Source organism: Desmodus rotundus, chromosome 4, assembly GCF_022682495.2.
Source record: "Desmodus rotundus isolate HL8 chromosome 4, HLdesRot8A.1, whole genome shotgun sequence".
NCBI classification, from domain to species: Eukaryota; Metazoa; Chordata; class Mammalia; order Chiroptera; family Phyllostomidae; genus Desmodus; species Desmodus rotundus.
The window spans coordinates 157,625,068-157,642,328 of NC_071390.1; the positions used below are offsets into that span (position 1 = coordinate 157,625,068).

General features: G+C 38.8%; 1 protein-coding gene and 1 pseudogene across 5 annotated transcripts in view; one reads left to right on the forward strand and one right to left on the reverse strand.

The window, feature by feature from the left end:
* UBE2K (ubiquitin conjugating enzyme E2 K) overlaps positions 1-8,378 on the reverse strand; it is a 60,561-nt gene extending 52,183 nt beyond the window's left edge. Inside the window, exon 1 of one of the 5 annotated variants that reach the window (XM_053922069.1) lies at positions 8,098-8,378. Coding sequence is in view for 3 of the 5 variants with exons in the window: in XM_045182638.2 (XP_045038573.1) it covers positions 8,098-8,160 (63 nt within the window). In the remaining 2 variants the exon portion in view is untranslated. The remainder of the gene's footprint in view (positions 1-8,097) is intronic. The other 4 variants (XM_045182638.2, XM_053922068.2, XM_071221305.1 and 1 more) reach the window with 4 other exon arrangements.
* Positions 1,546-3,951, forward strand: LOC128780645 (transcription factor BTF3 pseudogene; annotated as a pseudogene).
* Positions 8,379-17,261: the final 8,883 nt, after the last annotated feature.

Below are 17,261 nucleotides of genomic sequence, written 5' to 3' on the forward strand. Positions count from 1 at the left end.
ACATAGAATACCATATAGTTTATACTGAAGATCAGGAAAAAAGCTCAAAAAATACAATGCAGACAAGAAGCATTGCAGGGGATGTAGAATGCTATAATCATCCATGAAAAATAATTAAAAATAGCTTTTTAAAACCCTAAAAAGTGTTTTTATACCCAAAATGTTATGTTTATCAATGGTAAAAACAAAACACGAATAAGAAGGATGGCAACTTCAGCTTAGTGTTTGGTTACTGCTAAGAAGGAAGAAGACTGGAATAGGGAAAAGGTTACAATATGAGATTTACCTGTATGGCATATTTTATTGGGGGCTCACTCCAGTTTGAGAGTTAAAAATCGGTTAAATCTGGACCATGGATACAAAGGTGTTCATGTATTATTCTCTAAACTTTTAAATGTAAAATATTTTATAATTTTAAAAACCTTAAAAATAATGGGCAGGAGACAAGTAGATATGTTTGTCCACTATACTATTCTTCGCACCATAATCAGTAAATGTTTTGGAGTCAAAAATCTTATTTCAAACACCCTTGTTCCACCAACAAGTTACTAGATACTGAGAAAGTTACTTAATTTCTTCAGAGCTGCAACTTTCTAATCTGTAAAACAGTAACATCGACCTCATAAGGCTGCCATATATATAAAATGTTAGAAAGCAAGCATTCCACTATAGGTAGTTATTTGATATTTGCAGTAAGAGCATAATTAAACAGAGGAAAAAGGACATAGGTTTTAAACAAAGTTTTCTCACCTCTTCAGAATTACAGTAAGAGAACACCAAGAATGTCAGATGGATGTGACCACCGCTTTCTAGGTTCTAAGACCCAATTTTAAAATGGGGATTTTACACCCTTGCTGGTGTGGTTCAGTTGGTTGGAGCATCACTCCACAGACCGAAAGGTTATGTGTTCTATTCCCAGTCAGGATGGGTACAACAAGGCAACGAACTAAAGTTTTCTCTCTGCTTCACTCTCTCTTCCTCTCTCTCTAAAAGTAATGAACAAATGTCCTCAGGTGAGTATTACAATTTTTTAAAATAAAATAAATAGGGATTTTACAAAGGGATTCAAGATCACACACGGCAAGATTCGACTCTCAATTCCTTGGTCCAATTCCTACTGACCAGAGCTCTATCACAAATCCAAAATAATCCCATTAACTCTATATAACTCATAAGAATTGCAAATAATTTACTTGTCACAGTAATCACATTTTAACACAAACATTTTCTCCAGTTTTGTCTTCTAAAGAAAGATTAACCAACACTGAGAACAAGGCCCACATCAATTCTTTTCATTTCTCCTTGCCAACTAGCCTCATAGGTTGTTTGCACACAGTGACAAAGCACTAAAGCCCCACATGTTAAGCCGTTCCTTGATGCAAATTCACAGAGAGCTATCACTAAATCATCGAAGGAAACCTTTACGATCCAAGAACAACAATAGGCAGAATAGGAAAGGATAGTTCATTTTGATGTCTTAACAGATACCCATTTACTGAATGTTTAATGTGTCTCAGATATTGCTCCAAGCACTGTAACCTAGTTCTTAATCTTCCCACATTTTTACAGATAAAACTGAGATACAGAGTCAGTGCTGCAGGTATTAAGCATAAAACCCAGGACTCAAAAGCAAATCTAATTCCAAAGCTCACAATCTTAATCACTAAGCTAAATGTACTGTATTATGCTTAAGAAGCTAAATATTTCTGCCTCTTGACAAAATTAAGTTTTCACACCAAGAGAGAAAAGCAAAATACAGTGGTAACTTGTTGTGGTGAGTGTCAAAACCTACAAGTACCAAACTGTCTGCAAGCCACTGTGAGACTGACATGTAGACCTCTGTTTCATCATGAGAGAGGGGTGCTGACTGGCAAGCCAGCGCTGAAACGTTTTTTTTTCTCGTCAAAATGTGACTAGTACAGGGTTTGACGAGTTCTGAAGCTGATGTGTACCAAGGTATGACTGTAGATGTAAATACAATATTCAATAGTAAACTGTCACACATTGTACTTACAAGTTTTATTAGCATTCAGCTTTTATAGTATTATTTATGAAAAGGATAGTCCCATAAAGCAACCATTATGATTGGAATGAACTGGTATGCAAAAAGCCTGGGTTCACCATTAACCAGATCTATGCCAACAATCAATCTCTCCAGGTCTCAGTTTCCTGATCTTAATAGACAAGTTCAACCTAAATGTAAGGTCTCTTTCAACTCTAACATTCAATGAATTTTAAGACATTTTCTAAGATACTATTAATATATTTTTTAACAAAGATTTTGAGAGGCAGTTTTTAAAATCCTTGAAAATTGAAACAATCACACGGGATACAATTCAATTGGGTCTATTCTTTTACTCAAACATACTCAATGCCTATCTGTGCTACCAACATCAGGAAAGTGACTGAAGGGGGGGGGGGTGGTGGTGAGGTTGTATTACCGAGCTGGTAATAGTCTGTTTCTGGATTTGAATGCTAGTCACTTTATTTTATGCATACTTTTTTTTTTGATATGAAAAGGTGTTTTTTCCCAAAGATAAGTGAAAAAACTTAGGTGGCTCTAACTCCACAACTGCGTGTACACTACAGCTGTGCTACTTTTCTGTTCTAAATATGTAAATTTATTCCTCACCTAATTTTGTCAGTATCTCTCCTCCCTAGTTCCAATTCAGATGCCTACAGAAGAGATCATTTACTTATAAATAACTGTATTTCTCTAATTCCTTTGGAACTGTCTTCTGAAATTTGAGGTCTTAACTTTTCTTTAAGACCTAGCTCAACAACCTCTCCCCATGCACATAGCCTCATAACTACCTACCTCCAATCAGATAAGTCTTTTGGAGCTATGGTCAATATGCTCAAAAACTGCTGATAAACTACTCCCTTATTTACTAGGATATAAGAATTATATTCTTGCCCTGGCTGGGGTGACTCGGTGGATTAACTGCTGGCCTGTGAACCAAAGGGTCGCTGGTTCAATTCCCAGTCAGGGCACATGCCTGGGTTATGGGCCAGATCCCCAGTTGGGGGTGCATGAGGGACAACCACACATTGATATTTCTCTCCCTCTCTTTCTCCCTCCCTTCCTCTCTCTCTAAAAATAAATAAAATCTTTAAAAAATATATATATATATAATATTCTTTACAAAGAGTGACATACTAGGGGACCCCAGAAGTATCTAAATCTATGCCTGGTAGAGATGAAACTCTTTATAAGTAAAGTAAAAGAAAAAACGCACCCCATACAGTATTACGTGGACAGGCTTTGAAGTTGTAATTTTTTACCAATCTATAAGCTTACCTTGTTCAACATACACCTAGAACCCCAAAAGGCACATTATTTAAATAAGTGATTAAAAACAAAATAAGTTGTCATTTTGCATCCATACTTGTGTGTGCTTATTCTTAGCTTGTCTGCCTAAGACCCCCTGAGCACTAACCCTGGTCCACCATGTGGAACCATTTCCTCTCCAACAAGATGAAAGAAACTATCATAAACCAAGAGAAACTTTCAAAACGGCATGCTCAAGTGCACATCGGTGGGAAAGGAACTGCTTGAGAAAGAAGGTAGTTCACAGGACAGCTATAGCAGATGATTAAAAACTTCAGTGCTCCTTAAAGAAGTTAGGGATCAGTAACATTTTTGGTAATGAAGAGGTAAACATGTTCACAAACCAAGGAACAGTGATCCACTTTAACAACCCTAAGTTCAGGACTCTCTGGCAGCGAACACTTTCACAATTACTGGCCATACTGAGACAAGCAGCTGACAGAAATGCTACCCAGCATCTTAAACCAGACTAGGCAGATAGTCTGACTAGTTTAAGGAGACTGGCTGAAGCTCTGCCCAAACAACCTGTAAATGGAAAAGCACCACTAGTGCTACTAGATGATGAAGTTCTAGATCTTGTGGAGAATTGTGATGAGGCTTCCAATAATAAAGCAAACTGAGTTGAGTCACCTTCTGAAGATGATAAACTTGAAGAAGTTACTGGGAGCTGCTATTTTATGCTTTTTCAGCTTTTGTTTATAGATCTGATAAAATCTAGATCTCTAAAATTTTTAAGCCCAAGCCCCTTGGCCACTGTAGTTCTTTTCAGTTTTTGCTTACACACCAACCATTCTGGTTAAAAAAAAGAAAAAGAAAGAAAGAAAGAAAGAAACCATTTTTCTACTCAAAAACTGCAAATACTGGTTAAATTGGGTTTTTTTTTTTACCAGTATTTCACCTTTTTCTTTAAATCAAAAAGAAAAGTTTAAAAGAGAAAGATAACCATTAATTTATAAAGTCTTAAATTGTTTACAGCAGTGGTTCTCAATATTTGCAGTGTAGACATTTTTAATTGGTACAACTAGTGAAAGACAGGGTAAGGAAGGTACAGGGGGAGGCCTGGCTATGCTGCTATCTAAAATAATCTAGATCAAGCTAGATCAAATATATATTAGATGACAATAGATACAAAAACCCATTAAAGTGCTTAAGGAAAACTTATACAATAATAGTATTCATGAAATCAATTTGTTAATGCCATAGATTAAATACTCCCTATAAGAACCCTAGAAAATGTTAGCAAAGTGTAGCTACAATATGAAACAAACTACGGGTACCATAAAGCACAAGAATAAGAAAGAGTATGTACACTGATTTGAGGGTATTTTACTTCACTGAGCTTCCAATTTTAAAATATTTTACATACTGAAATGCAAGTAAATCTTTAAGTTAATTACAGGTAACACTTATTTTAATGTTTAAACTAACAAATTAGGTTGTGTTTAAATCCTTTAACCAGTAATACAAACCAGGATCAATTATTTTTTAAAAATTAAAAGCATGACCTTATCCTTGTCAAGTTATGACAGTGTGGTACAATATAAACATAAACAGACCTAGATCCAAATCCCAACGCTATAGGCAGACAAATAGTTTAACTTCTCTAAATCTCAATTTTCGCATCTAAGAAATAGGAAATTTAACTCAAATACCTGTTCTTCAGAATTAGCAAAAACGTATAAATGGTACTGAGAGCCACTCTACAAGTAGTGTTAACAACAATTAACTATAGTAAATAATTAACCCATAAATACAGATTATACTTTTATTGAATCCTTACAATCAACAATTAACTTATGTGATTTGACTCACAAAAAAACTACAGAATGTATTTTAAAGCAATTTTCCATTCCTAACAACTTTGAAACATTACTTAAAATTCTCAGATTTAAAAATTAATATCTGACAGATTAAAAGATGACTTTCCAAACAGTCTCAAGGAAAAAAGGCTTAGACGATGCCCTCATTTTTTACTTGAGTAAATAACATGTTCACATGACTCAAAATTCAAAAGGGATCTTTTGATGCCTGGTGCCCCAGACACCTAATTACCCTACAAAGAAGTAATCAATCTTACCAATTTCTCATTAATCCTTTCATGTATTTAAATACACACTTCCCCCTTCTGATACAAATGGTGTCCTCCTCCACACCTTGCCTTTTACATTTGCTTTATCTTGGAGGTTATACTTTAATTAACAACAGGCTTCAAGAATGGCCACATATAACTTCTCATGGCCAGAATTCAGCAAACATTAGCAGTATTTAAGAAGGAACTTAAAAGGCCAAAACAAAACAAAACAAAATTCTTAAATCAACCAGTATTCTCTTAGCAAAAACCACCACTAAGAAACCTGAACTTTGGCAAACTGGGAATTTACTTAGGTGACAAAATGCAAAAGTTGATTTCTTGATCAGCCACTCAAGACATTACATTTACACACTTAAACGGATTTAAGAAAACACACAGACTGTACTACAAATCCTTCAATAAGATGAAAATAATTCACTTATACAACTGACCCTATTAAAATGAAGATGAGATAAAATACGGGTGCTAATAAAGCTATTCATTTGTTATATTCCAAAATTAAATTATCTGACTCTAAGAATATCACAGTGGAAGTCATCTCATATAAAGCAGAGACCATATGAGTTTCAAGATTCCCAACTTACCACTTTTAAGTAACAGAAAATAAAGCATTGTAAGTTTTGTATTAAGTTCCAGGCTCGAAGAACCTTATCACAGAAGAAATGTTTTGGGCTGTTGGCAAAAATATTAGCCGCAATGTTTCATTACAAATATATGTCACCTATTCTGGAATATATTTTATTAAATAAAAAACCAAGTCAGTGGTTTACTGCATATCGGTACAGAAATTTATGACTATTTCTGCACTGTACCACAAAAATACAAAGTCATCCTTCCATTCAGAGTTTTGGCACTTGTACAGAGGTCAGAGTTCATACACATGCTCTGTAAAACCGATCATTACTATATACTACTACAGTCAATAAATCTGCTAGTATTTGCCATTTGTTAATATTTTAAAACTATTTTCTCCATGTCTAATTGGAAAGATACATAACCACCCACCATAGACTCAGTAGCATAAATAAAGCACAAGTGCTATCAGATAGAGTATTTCAATTACTCATCACATACTTAGAAAGTTGAGTTTCATAAGTCATTGAGATTTTCAAAGCACCAACATAACAGCCCTGACCAGTGTGGCTTGCTTGGGAGCCCATCGCAAAGCAAAAAAGTCGCCAGTTCGATTCCCAGTTAGGGTACAAGCCTGGGTTGTGGGTTCTGGCCTGATCCGGGTGCATATGAGAGGCAACGGATCAATGATTTTCTCTTACATCTATGTTTTTCTCCCTTTCTCTCTCTCTTCCCATCTCTCTAAAAATAAATAAATGAAATCTTAAAAAAAAAAAAAGTACCAACATAAGACAAAAATACACTCAATAGTGGTATGTAACATCTTGAAAATAACAGCCATCGCAGTATGGCTTTTAAATCTTTATTTGTTAAATCCAAGGAGGAAAAACAACCTGGCATTCTTTATTTGGGTATGAAAAATTGCACTGATACCTGCATGGTTTTGAGTCAAGTTACTAGAGCATTTTGAACATTATTTCTATATCTTATAGAAATAAATGTGGGTAACACTAGAGTATCTAAATTCTGCAAGACTCAAGAGCAGCTTGAGACAAAAAATTTTTTTTAAATCAATTCAAGTATGTTATGATACTCCTACTCACTTAAAAAGGAGGTATAAGAATCTGTTTATCTGGTGAAATCCCATGTCTTTAATGGGGCTGTGTCTCAAAAGCAAAAGTCAACTTAACTGTGAAGGACACATCATAATGAAGTGTCATGCCACAATGGTCTCAGAGGCATTGTCTTAAGAGAGGTTCTCTGATCTGTAACTTCTGTGACTTGTAACATTTTGAAATAAGCTTCTCATGCACTCCATTATGTTTCCCTAGCTAAAAATATTGAAAAGCCTTTAATACACCGAACAACTTCTGCCATTAACCAGCCAAAAGCTTTAAGTGTCAGAAGAGGCCTAGGAATTGGGGGTAAATGAAAATGAGATAGTGGTACAGCACGGAACATCCCATCTCAGGTGAAAATTCCCTTATCCCCCCCACTCAAATAAGACAGTACCCCATTATGTCCGCTCTCCTCTCCCAACACCCAACTAAGAGGGAGTAACTCTGACCGTCCTTTTCCTTTCATCAATACCTGAGAACGCTCCGAGTTCCTCCCCTAAGGCAAGGACAGAGGCGGCCAGACAGGCTACAACCCAGAATACTCTCAGAAGTGCGGGCCTTCGAGCACCGCGGCTCCCCGGATCCAGTTACCTTTCCCCTTCCCCCAACCCACTTCCCGGGTTTTCTCGGGCTCGGCCTGCGCCCTCCCCACCCCACAGCCACACTTCCCGCTGCGTGCCACTGCCTCGGGGCTCTCCCTGGAACTCACACCCCGCCGCCGAGAGCCCCCCCCCTCTGCTTCGGGCCCCCAAACGGCGTTCCTCCCCACACCACCCGCCCGCGAGCCCGTCCATCCCAGGGCCCCGGAGGGGAGGGGAAGGCGGCGGAAGGAGGGGGGGCGGGGGACTGCTGCTTCCCCACAGGCATGAGGGCGGCTCGAGAGAAGGGCTACCCGGGGGTTACCCGGAATACTGGGAGTCGCCGCCGGCAGGCCCCACCCGCCCTGGGCTGAGGTGGGGGATATCCCGGAGTTCATTTCTGACCTCCTCGCTCTTCAGCACCTCCTTGAACTCCCGCTTGATTCGCTGCACCGCGATGTTGGCCATGTCTCCGCCCGCAGCTGATTCGTACCCGCCTCCTCCGCCACCGCTACGACCACCGCCACCGCCGCCACCTCTTCCTCCACCGCCTCCTCCCTCGGCGATTCACACTCGAGCACACGAACACTGCCGCTGCCACCCGGCCGCCGCGCTCTCTTCAGTATGGAATCACCTCAGTGCCCGGCCACCAAAATGGCGCCGGCTCCGCGCATGCGCACGACGCTGACCAGACCCGGCGGCGCAGCCGCTCCCGTTGTAGCCCCCTGACGCCTCAGCCGCGAGCCTCGCGCGGCTCCGCGCGGCTCCGCGGGAGCTGTGGCAGCGTGGCTCCGCCCTGCCGGCTTCTGGGGCCTGGAGGGTGCGGCTTCCGCGCTGGCGAGCTTTGCGCGGGCCTTCGCCGTGGTCTCCTGCTCCTCGCGTCTTCAAACCTGTGTGGTGTGGTCGGGGCGTCCAGCCTCAGACTAGCGTCTGAGCGAAGGCTGGAGTCCAACCGTTCGGTTTTCCACGGCCCCACGCGTCTCGGAGCCCCGCCGTGACTCGGCCAGACCCATGGAGTTACTGTCCTGGGCTGTGTCTAGCATATGAAAACACTGTCCCAGAACTCAGCCCAGCCCGTTTTCTGCTGGCCTAGGCCCGGAAAATCCACCGCGGTCCGTTTTTGTTCAGAAGCCATTACGGTGACACTATTATTACTCTCGTGCCAGGTACTACAAATCATTGAATGGTCATTGTTAGGTCCCATCAGGTGTTTTTGAGACTGGAACTCCAGGGAGATGCCTGTGGTGGTTTTAAAAGCCAGTTGTTGATCTTTGACCTACTTAGAGAATACCGAGCTGTGGAGCTAAAATCGTAGTTTTTAAACTTCATTGTACATGGACTCCATTGAGACCTTGTTATAAAAACAAACAAACGTATTGTTGAGCCCCATCCCAAGAGTGAGGGATGGGCCTAATAATTTTCATTTGTAGCAAGTTCCCAGATGCTGTTTCTCCAGCTGTTGGCTCAGGGACCACACTATAAGGACCACTGAACTAAGCCATGTGAAAGTGAAAAATAGATGCTTTTGGGGGGAGAAGAGCAGCTTTACTGCCATAAGCCTACGGCCTAGAACAGTTTCTGGCGCTGGCAGGCACTCAATAAATATTGAATGGATAAATGAGTAAAGATAAGAGTAAAATGTTTTAAGTGGAAGGCACGTTTGGAAGACAATGTGAAAGTGGTTGCTGGAGTGTGCAGTAAGTACTGGTGCTGAAACGTACTTTGAATAGAACGTTTAGAATAAGTAGTAGAGGTTATTTAGGAGTTTATATTTCATTGCACTTCTTTCACCTAACCAATCAGTAAAGTATCCTATTAGAAAATATCATAAATACACTGCCTTACCAAAAATTACTAAGATTGTGGCAGCAAAAAAGGAAATAGCCGTAGGGAGTTGAGTGAATCATACAGTGGAGGCACAGGGCAAAAACGAATTTCTCGAACTCTCCACTGGAACCACTACAGTGGGAGATTTTTGATTCCACCTCTGCATGCCAGCTCTCTAGGCCAACCTTGGTTTTCTCATCCGCAAAATAAGAAAGCTGGGTTAGATGATCTCTTTCAAGTTATAAGAGTTCAGAATTCTAAATCATCATCTGGAAACCTTTCCCTAAATGGGCTAAAATAAATTATAAAAAACCCTTCCAGCAGAGCCCCCTAGTGGTCCCAAGAAGAACCAACTACGTATGTGAGTCAGGGTACAATGAATTATTGGTATAGTGTAAATCAAGCAATGTTATGTGTGTTTGTGCCAGTACAAATAATTATTTTGAAGTGTGCAGAATTTTTTGGCTATTTTACCTTTATCACCTTCATTCAGTCCCCAATCTTGATCTTGGGACTTCAAATAAATTTTGCAACACTCAAACCACAGGGGAACTACTTAGGTTATTGTAATTTCTTTGAGGGAAAGGGATTTGGTAATCATTGGCCCTGAAATTCCACTTCCAAGGAGTCATTCTACAGTCCTTCCAGAGAATGAGGCAACTGCATATTAACTGATATGAGACAACCCTCAAAATAACATTTTAAGGATAAAAAAAAAGCACTATACTAAATGTAATGTGGTATCCTGAATCGGACCCTAGAACTGAAAGGACATAACAAGTGAAATCTGAATATGTTCTGTAGAAGACAGAACATGTTCATAGAAATGTCTATATGTTTTATAGGAGACATTTATAGAATGTCCTTGGTGAAGCAGTAGAGATTATTAATTTTAATTAAAGTTTAACTCTTTTTATATATATTTTATTGATTATGCTATTACAGTTGTCCTATTTTTTTCTCCCCTTTATTCCCCTCCACCCTGTACCTCCCATCCCACTATCATTCCCTGACCTTAGTTCATGTCCATGGGTCATACATGTAAGTTCTTTGGCTTCTTCATTTCCCATACTATTCTTAACCTCCCCCTGTCTATTTAGTTGATAGTACTGTAGCAATGTTAATTTCTTAGTTTTGACATGGTACTATGGTTAAGTTGTTGGAATTAGTAGAAGAAAAGACTAACAAGAATCTCTGAAACATTTCTGTAAATCTAAAATTATTCCAAAAGAAAAGGTTTATGTTTAAAAAAAGCACAATGCAGTCCATACTGTATTTATTATACCACCATATGTATTAAAGAATAAAGGAATATACTTGTGTATATAATGCTTGTGAATCCGTAAAATATCACTGGAAAATACATAAGAAACTGACAACAGTGGTTATCTCTGAGAAAGCAACTTAAGTTGCTTTAGGGAAGGTAAAGTGGGAAATTTTCACCATGTATCCTGCTGTATACTTAGTCTATTCAAAATTAAATTTTAAAAAATGAGTTTCCAGTAATGTAGATTATAAGCTCTTCACTGTTATGATCTAGTTATGATTAATTACTTAAGTAATTAATTAACTAAACAATGTTTGTTGAGTGCCTATTATGTGCCGGGTATGATCTAGGCCCCCAAAGCATATCAGGAAAAAAAATCACACTGGAATTATAGGATTTACATTTCACATTCTAGCAAGGACGGGGAGAATTAATCTCAAAGTATAGTCTGCAGACACCTGGGGGTCCCTGAGATGTTTTCAGGATGTCAGTCTGCAATTCCCAAACTAATAATAAAACTAAAACATTATTTTCCTTTTTTATTGTGTTAACATTTGCACTGACTATGTAAAAGCAATAATGGGAAAAACAATTACTGTAGTAATAATTTTATTAATACCACACATTCACTGTTTAAAAGTGCCAATTTTATAGAAGACATTTATAGAATGTCCTTGGTGAAGCAGTAGAGATTATTAATTTTAATTAAAGTTTAACTCTTTTTATATATTTTATTGATTATGCTATTACAGTTGTCCTATTTTTTCTCCCCTTTATTCCCCTCCACCCTGTACCTCCCCTCCCACTATCATTCCCTGACCTTAGTTCATGTCCATGGGTCATACATGTAAGTTCTTTGGCTTCTTCATTTCCCATACTATTCTTAACCTCCCCCTGTCTATTTTGTACCTACCATTTATGCTTCTTATTACCTCTACCTTCCCCCCATTCTACCCCCACACCCTCCCCACTGATAACCTTCCATGTGATATTCATTTCTGTGATCTGTTCCTGTTCTAGTTCTTCACTTACTTTTTTTTTTTTTTTGGTGCGGTTGTTGATAATTGTGAGTTTGTTGTCGTTTTACTGTTTGTATTTTTGATGTTCTTTTTCTTAGATAAGTCCTTTTAACATTTCATATAATAAGGGCTTGGTGATGATGAACTCCTTTAGCTTGCTTGACCTTGTCTGGGAAACACTTTATCTGCCCTTCTATTCTAAATGATAGCTTTGCTGCATAGAGTAATCTTGGATGTAGGTTCTTGATTCTCATGCTTTGAATACTTCTTTCCAGGCTCATCTTGACTGTAAGGTTTCTTTTGAGAAATCAGCTGATAGTCTTATGGGAACTCCTTTGTAGGTAACTGTCTCCTTTTCTCTTGCTGCTTTTAAGATTCTCTCCTTATCTTTTATCTTTGGTAATGTAATTATGATGTGCCTTGGTGTGTGCTTCCCTGGGTCCAACTCCTTTGGGACTCTCTGAGCTTGCTGGACTTCCTGGAAGTCTAGTTCCTTTGCCAGATTGGAGAAGTTCTCCTTCATTATTTGCTCAAATGAGTTTTCAGTTTCTTGCTCTTCCTCTTCTCCTTCTGGCACCCCTATGATTCTGATGTTGGAATGTTTAAAGTTGTCCCAAGGTCCCTAAGCCTCTCTTCATTTTTTTTGAATTCTCTTTTCTTCATTCTGTTCTAGATGAATGTTTATTTCTCCCTTCTGGTCCAAACTGTTGATTTGAGTCCCAGGTTCCTTCCCATCACTCTTGGTTCCCTGTACATTTTCCTTTGTTTCTCTTAGCATAGCCTTCATTTTTTCATCTAATTTGCGACCAAATTCAACCAATTCTATGAGCTTCCTGATTACCAGTATTTTGAACTCTGCATCTGATAGGTTGGCTATCGTTCCGTCGCTTACTTGTATTTTTTCTGGAGCTTTGATCTGTTGTTTCATTTGGGCCATATTTCTTTGTCTCGGTACAGCTGTTATGTAGTAAGGGGTGGAGCCTTAGGTATTCCCCAGATTGGGGCAACCCATGTTGCTGTGTTGTGATGCTGTATGTGGGGGAGGGGTCCAAGAGGGAGTAATGCAGCTTGCTTAGCTCTCGGTCAGCTTTCAGGTACTTCCTCTGCTACCCCCCCAAGCAAATTGGGTGCTTCTGGTGCTGATTCCTGGATCGGTGGTTTTGTATATGTTCTAGGACTCTGTGGGTCTCTCCAACCGATTCTCCTGTGAGGCTGGGAGTTCCTCCCTCCACCTCAACCCCCACAGATTTTTACAGTCAGAGGTTTTGAGGCTTTATTTCTCTGCGCTGTAATCCTGGGTTGCATGGCCTATCTCACTCCCCAGTTGTTCTTCCCAGTTTATCTGCACACAAATGTGGGACTGCCCAGTCAGCCAACTGCTGCCTTGCCTGCCCTGGTCCCCCAGCTGCTGCCTTGCTACGAGTCCTCTCCCCTCCAGCTGCCCATCTCTGCCCCTCCTACAGGTCTGGATGAATGTTTCTTCTTTAACTCCTTGGTTGTCAGACTTCCATACAGTTCGATTTTCTGGCAGCTCTGGTTATTTTTTGTTTTTAAATTTGTTGTGCTTCTTTTGGTTGTGCGAGGAGGCAAAGTGTATCTACCTATACCTCCATCTTGGCCGGAAGTCCCTAAAGTTTAACTTTCAAGTACATGTCTTCTTAGTGTCCTGTGTGATACATAGGAAGGATACATAAATCACTTCTGCTATACACCAAAGTACATGATAAAGCACTTGTGCAACTGGTTGAGTTGAGAGCTGAACTAGCCCATTTTTTTCATGTACTACCATTTTTACTTGAAATAATGAGAGTTGGTTATTTGGCAGACATTTTATCCAAAAAGAATACACGAGCCTGTCACTTCAAAGGAAACAACTGGAAGAATTTGTTGCCAATGATAAAATTCAAACTTTCAAGTGAAAATTAGAGTTTTAGAAAACATATCTGCCAATGTGGCTTGACCGCATCCAAAAAAATATTTCTGGTTAAATTGGCGGTGATATTAACAAACGCAATTGCTTGAAACTGTGCAATGAAATGTGTTAACATTTAGAAGATCTGCATAAATCAGTAAACCATTATTTTCCAAATGACCAATGCCTCATGTTACAGAATCATGCAGGGGTAAAACACCCATTCAATTTTCAAGAGAGAGCAATGGATTTTAATGTTGCAGAGTACAAAAAGATACTGATAACATTTCAGATTCTACATCGCATTCACCTTCAGCAAACTACAATTTGTCTGCATTTAGCATAGTATTAAAGAAGCATACCCACAATTATCTGAAAAAGTTATTAAAATATTCCTTCCCTTTCCATCTATGTATCTGTATGAGTCTGGATTTTCTTCATACACTTCAATCAAAACAACATATGCAACATATTGAATGTAAAAGCACACATGAAGATCCAGCTGTGTTTTGTTAAGCCAGGCATTAAAGAGATTTTGTTGGGGAAATATAGTTATTTTTCATTAATAATACTTATGTAAACATGTAATGGATTTATTATAGTTATTTATCAATAAATGTTTCAATAATTTCTCAGGTTTTTAAAGATTTTTATTAATTTTTAGAGAGAGGGTCAGGGAGGGAGAAAAAAGGGAGGGAAACATCAATGTGTGGTTGCCTGTTGAGCGCCCCCTACTGGGGACCTGGCCAGAAACCCCGCCATGTGCCCTGAACTGGTAATCTAACAAGGACCCTTTGGTTTGCAGGTCGGTGCTCAATCCACTGAGGCACATCAGCCTGGGCTTTCAATTTTGATTTCTAACAAAATGTTGTTTGATCCACATAAACAAACGCTCTTTGGAATTCTCAATATTTTTGCAGAGTGTAAAGGAGTTCCTAGTACATTTACGTATACTATACTGCTTAGACATGAGGCTTAGATATAAAACGTCACATACTTTCAGAATATATAATTTACATTAAAATTATGTATGTCAAATTTGTAAAATTGGTTTTCGATTGATGGAGGAAAGTTAATCTGGTAACTCTCCTGTTGTCCCTAACAGAACAATGTGTTTTGATGTATTGATTCATGTTAAAAAAAAAGCAAGGCATAATAGTGTTTTGCTGACCCTTGATAAAGTCGCCAACATTGGAGGTGTGAAAGTCTTCCTTTTTATAGCTCCTGCTAGTTACCGTTACTGCTTTTCAGATTCCTGTTCTTCTAAATACAGGGCAATATTTTTTCCTAAAGCCCTTTCCTGACCTTGTGTTTTGCCTTATTTGAGACTTTTTTCCTCCTGCTTCTCACTACTGTCTATTGTACTCAAACCTCTCAATTAACTCTTTTTGAAACACCCAGTCATAACTCTGATTATTTCCTTTTTTTCCCCCTTTCACTCTGTTGCGCCCTTTCCGTGTTGTTAGCTTCTCTCTCCTACCCACTCCCCCCACCCCAATTGAGGCAAGAAGCTTTAGCGGCAAGAGTAGAAAGCAGCATTTAGATACACGGTGGAACTTCTAAACTTAGTTCCAGGCCAATGGGCACCACAGTATTGATTGTAATGCACACTATATTGTTCCAAATTTAGAAAATAGAACTCTCACCATTGTGGCTTTCAGAATATCTGCAGCGTGGAGCAGAAAGCTATTTTTAAGAGCACAGAATATGTTTTCTCATCTTAAGTTACTGATCTGGATCCTGTCAGGCACAGAGCTTCTTTAGATGTGAGCTTTTTAAGGGAAGGACCTCATAATTCCACTCTGTCCAAGGAATTTGCAACTACAACTGGAACATGGCTGTGGGGCCTTCACACTTCACATTCAAGACATTAGCTGACTTTCCAGTAAACTGCGCTCTGCTGACCATTCCGAATTGTTTTTGCTGAGTTGGTTAATTCCTTTCTGTCCTCTAAATTAGGGTCCTCTATTTTAGAGCCTAAATTCACTGGGGCCCCAGTGCAAAGATCCCAATCGTCCAGAAGTCACTCTTCAAAATAGCCCTTCCTTTGGTCATCTCAAAGGCAGTTAGTTTTAAAGAAAAAGAGTTTAAATAGCATTTGGTAATTTATTACTCCACAACTTTGTATATTTGATTAAGGAAGATACAGTCTCATATTTCCCATCTGAAAAGTGAAGAAAAGTATTTAGATAACACAACCATTAGAGCTTCAAATATGTCAGGCCTAGCTGTAGACTAAATAAAAATTTGAGAATAATTTACTGGTAAATAAAACTATTTTTTAAAAACAACAAAAGAATATTAGATTTTTAGATTTCTATCCTTTATATCATTATATAAAACTAAGTACTAAGAGGCTTTTTATACAGCCTCTCACTAGGCTTCCTTGTAACACCTCATCCCCAGCTTTTTATTTATTTTTTAAATTGTGGTAAAATTTGCATAACATAAAACTTATTATTTTTTAAAAGATTTTATTTATTTATTTTTAGATAGAGAGGGTAGGAGGGAGAAAGAGAGGGAGAGAAACACCAATGTATGTTTGCCTCTCATGTGCCCTCCACTAGGGACCTGGCCACCAAGTCAGGCACATGTCCTGGCTGGGAATTGAACCAGCGACCCTTTGGTTTGCAGGCTGGCACTCAATCCACTGAGCCACACCAGCCAGAGAAAAACTTATTGTTTTAACTGTTTTTAAGTGTATAGTTCAATGGCCTTAAGTTCATTCACAATGTAGTATAACCATCACCACCAACCATTTCTGGAATTTTTTATCATCCCAGACTGAAGCTGTATATCCACTAAACAATAACTCCCCATTCTTCCCTTCTCTTAGTCTCTGGGATCCACTATTCTTTTTTTTTTTTTTTCAGCCAAGAAAGTAAGGATTTATTAAGGACATGACATTGTGCCCCAAAACACAGATAACTTGTGCTCAAAGACCTGACTCCCCAAAGTCTTCCAGCGGATGGCTTATATAGGGGGAAAATCATTAATCACAGTAACTAACAGAGATAGGGTCATGGTTTCTACTGATTGGTTGGTGCTATGATAGGGGATAATTGATCATTTGCATTTGGTCTTGATGTCAGCCATGGAGTTGTTCTAATTTTGCAAGGATTTGTTCTGTGGGATAATCTGCTTTCCTGGATCTGGAGCTAAAACAAAATTGAGGCCAAGGTATTATGTTTAGTTTGATTGAAAACTCTGTCTCAATAGTCAATAGACTCAGGACCTTGTTTCTAAGACTACTGGATGCTGACCAGAACTTCATTGTTTTGAGGGCTTATTGATTAAGCAAGGGAGAGTGGTATCCACTATTTTACTTTCTGTCTCTATGAATTTATCTATTCTAGGTACCTCATATAAGTGGAATCATACAATTTGTCCTTTTGTGTCTGGCTTATTTCACTTATAATGTTGTCAAGGTTCATCCATGTTGTAGCATGTGTCAGAATTTTCTTTTTTTATTGAATTTATTGGGTTGACATTGGTTAATAAAACCATAATGGTTTCAAGTGTACAACTCTGTAGCACATCATCT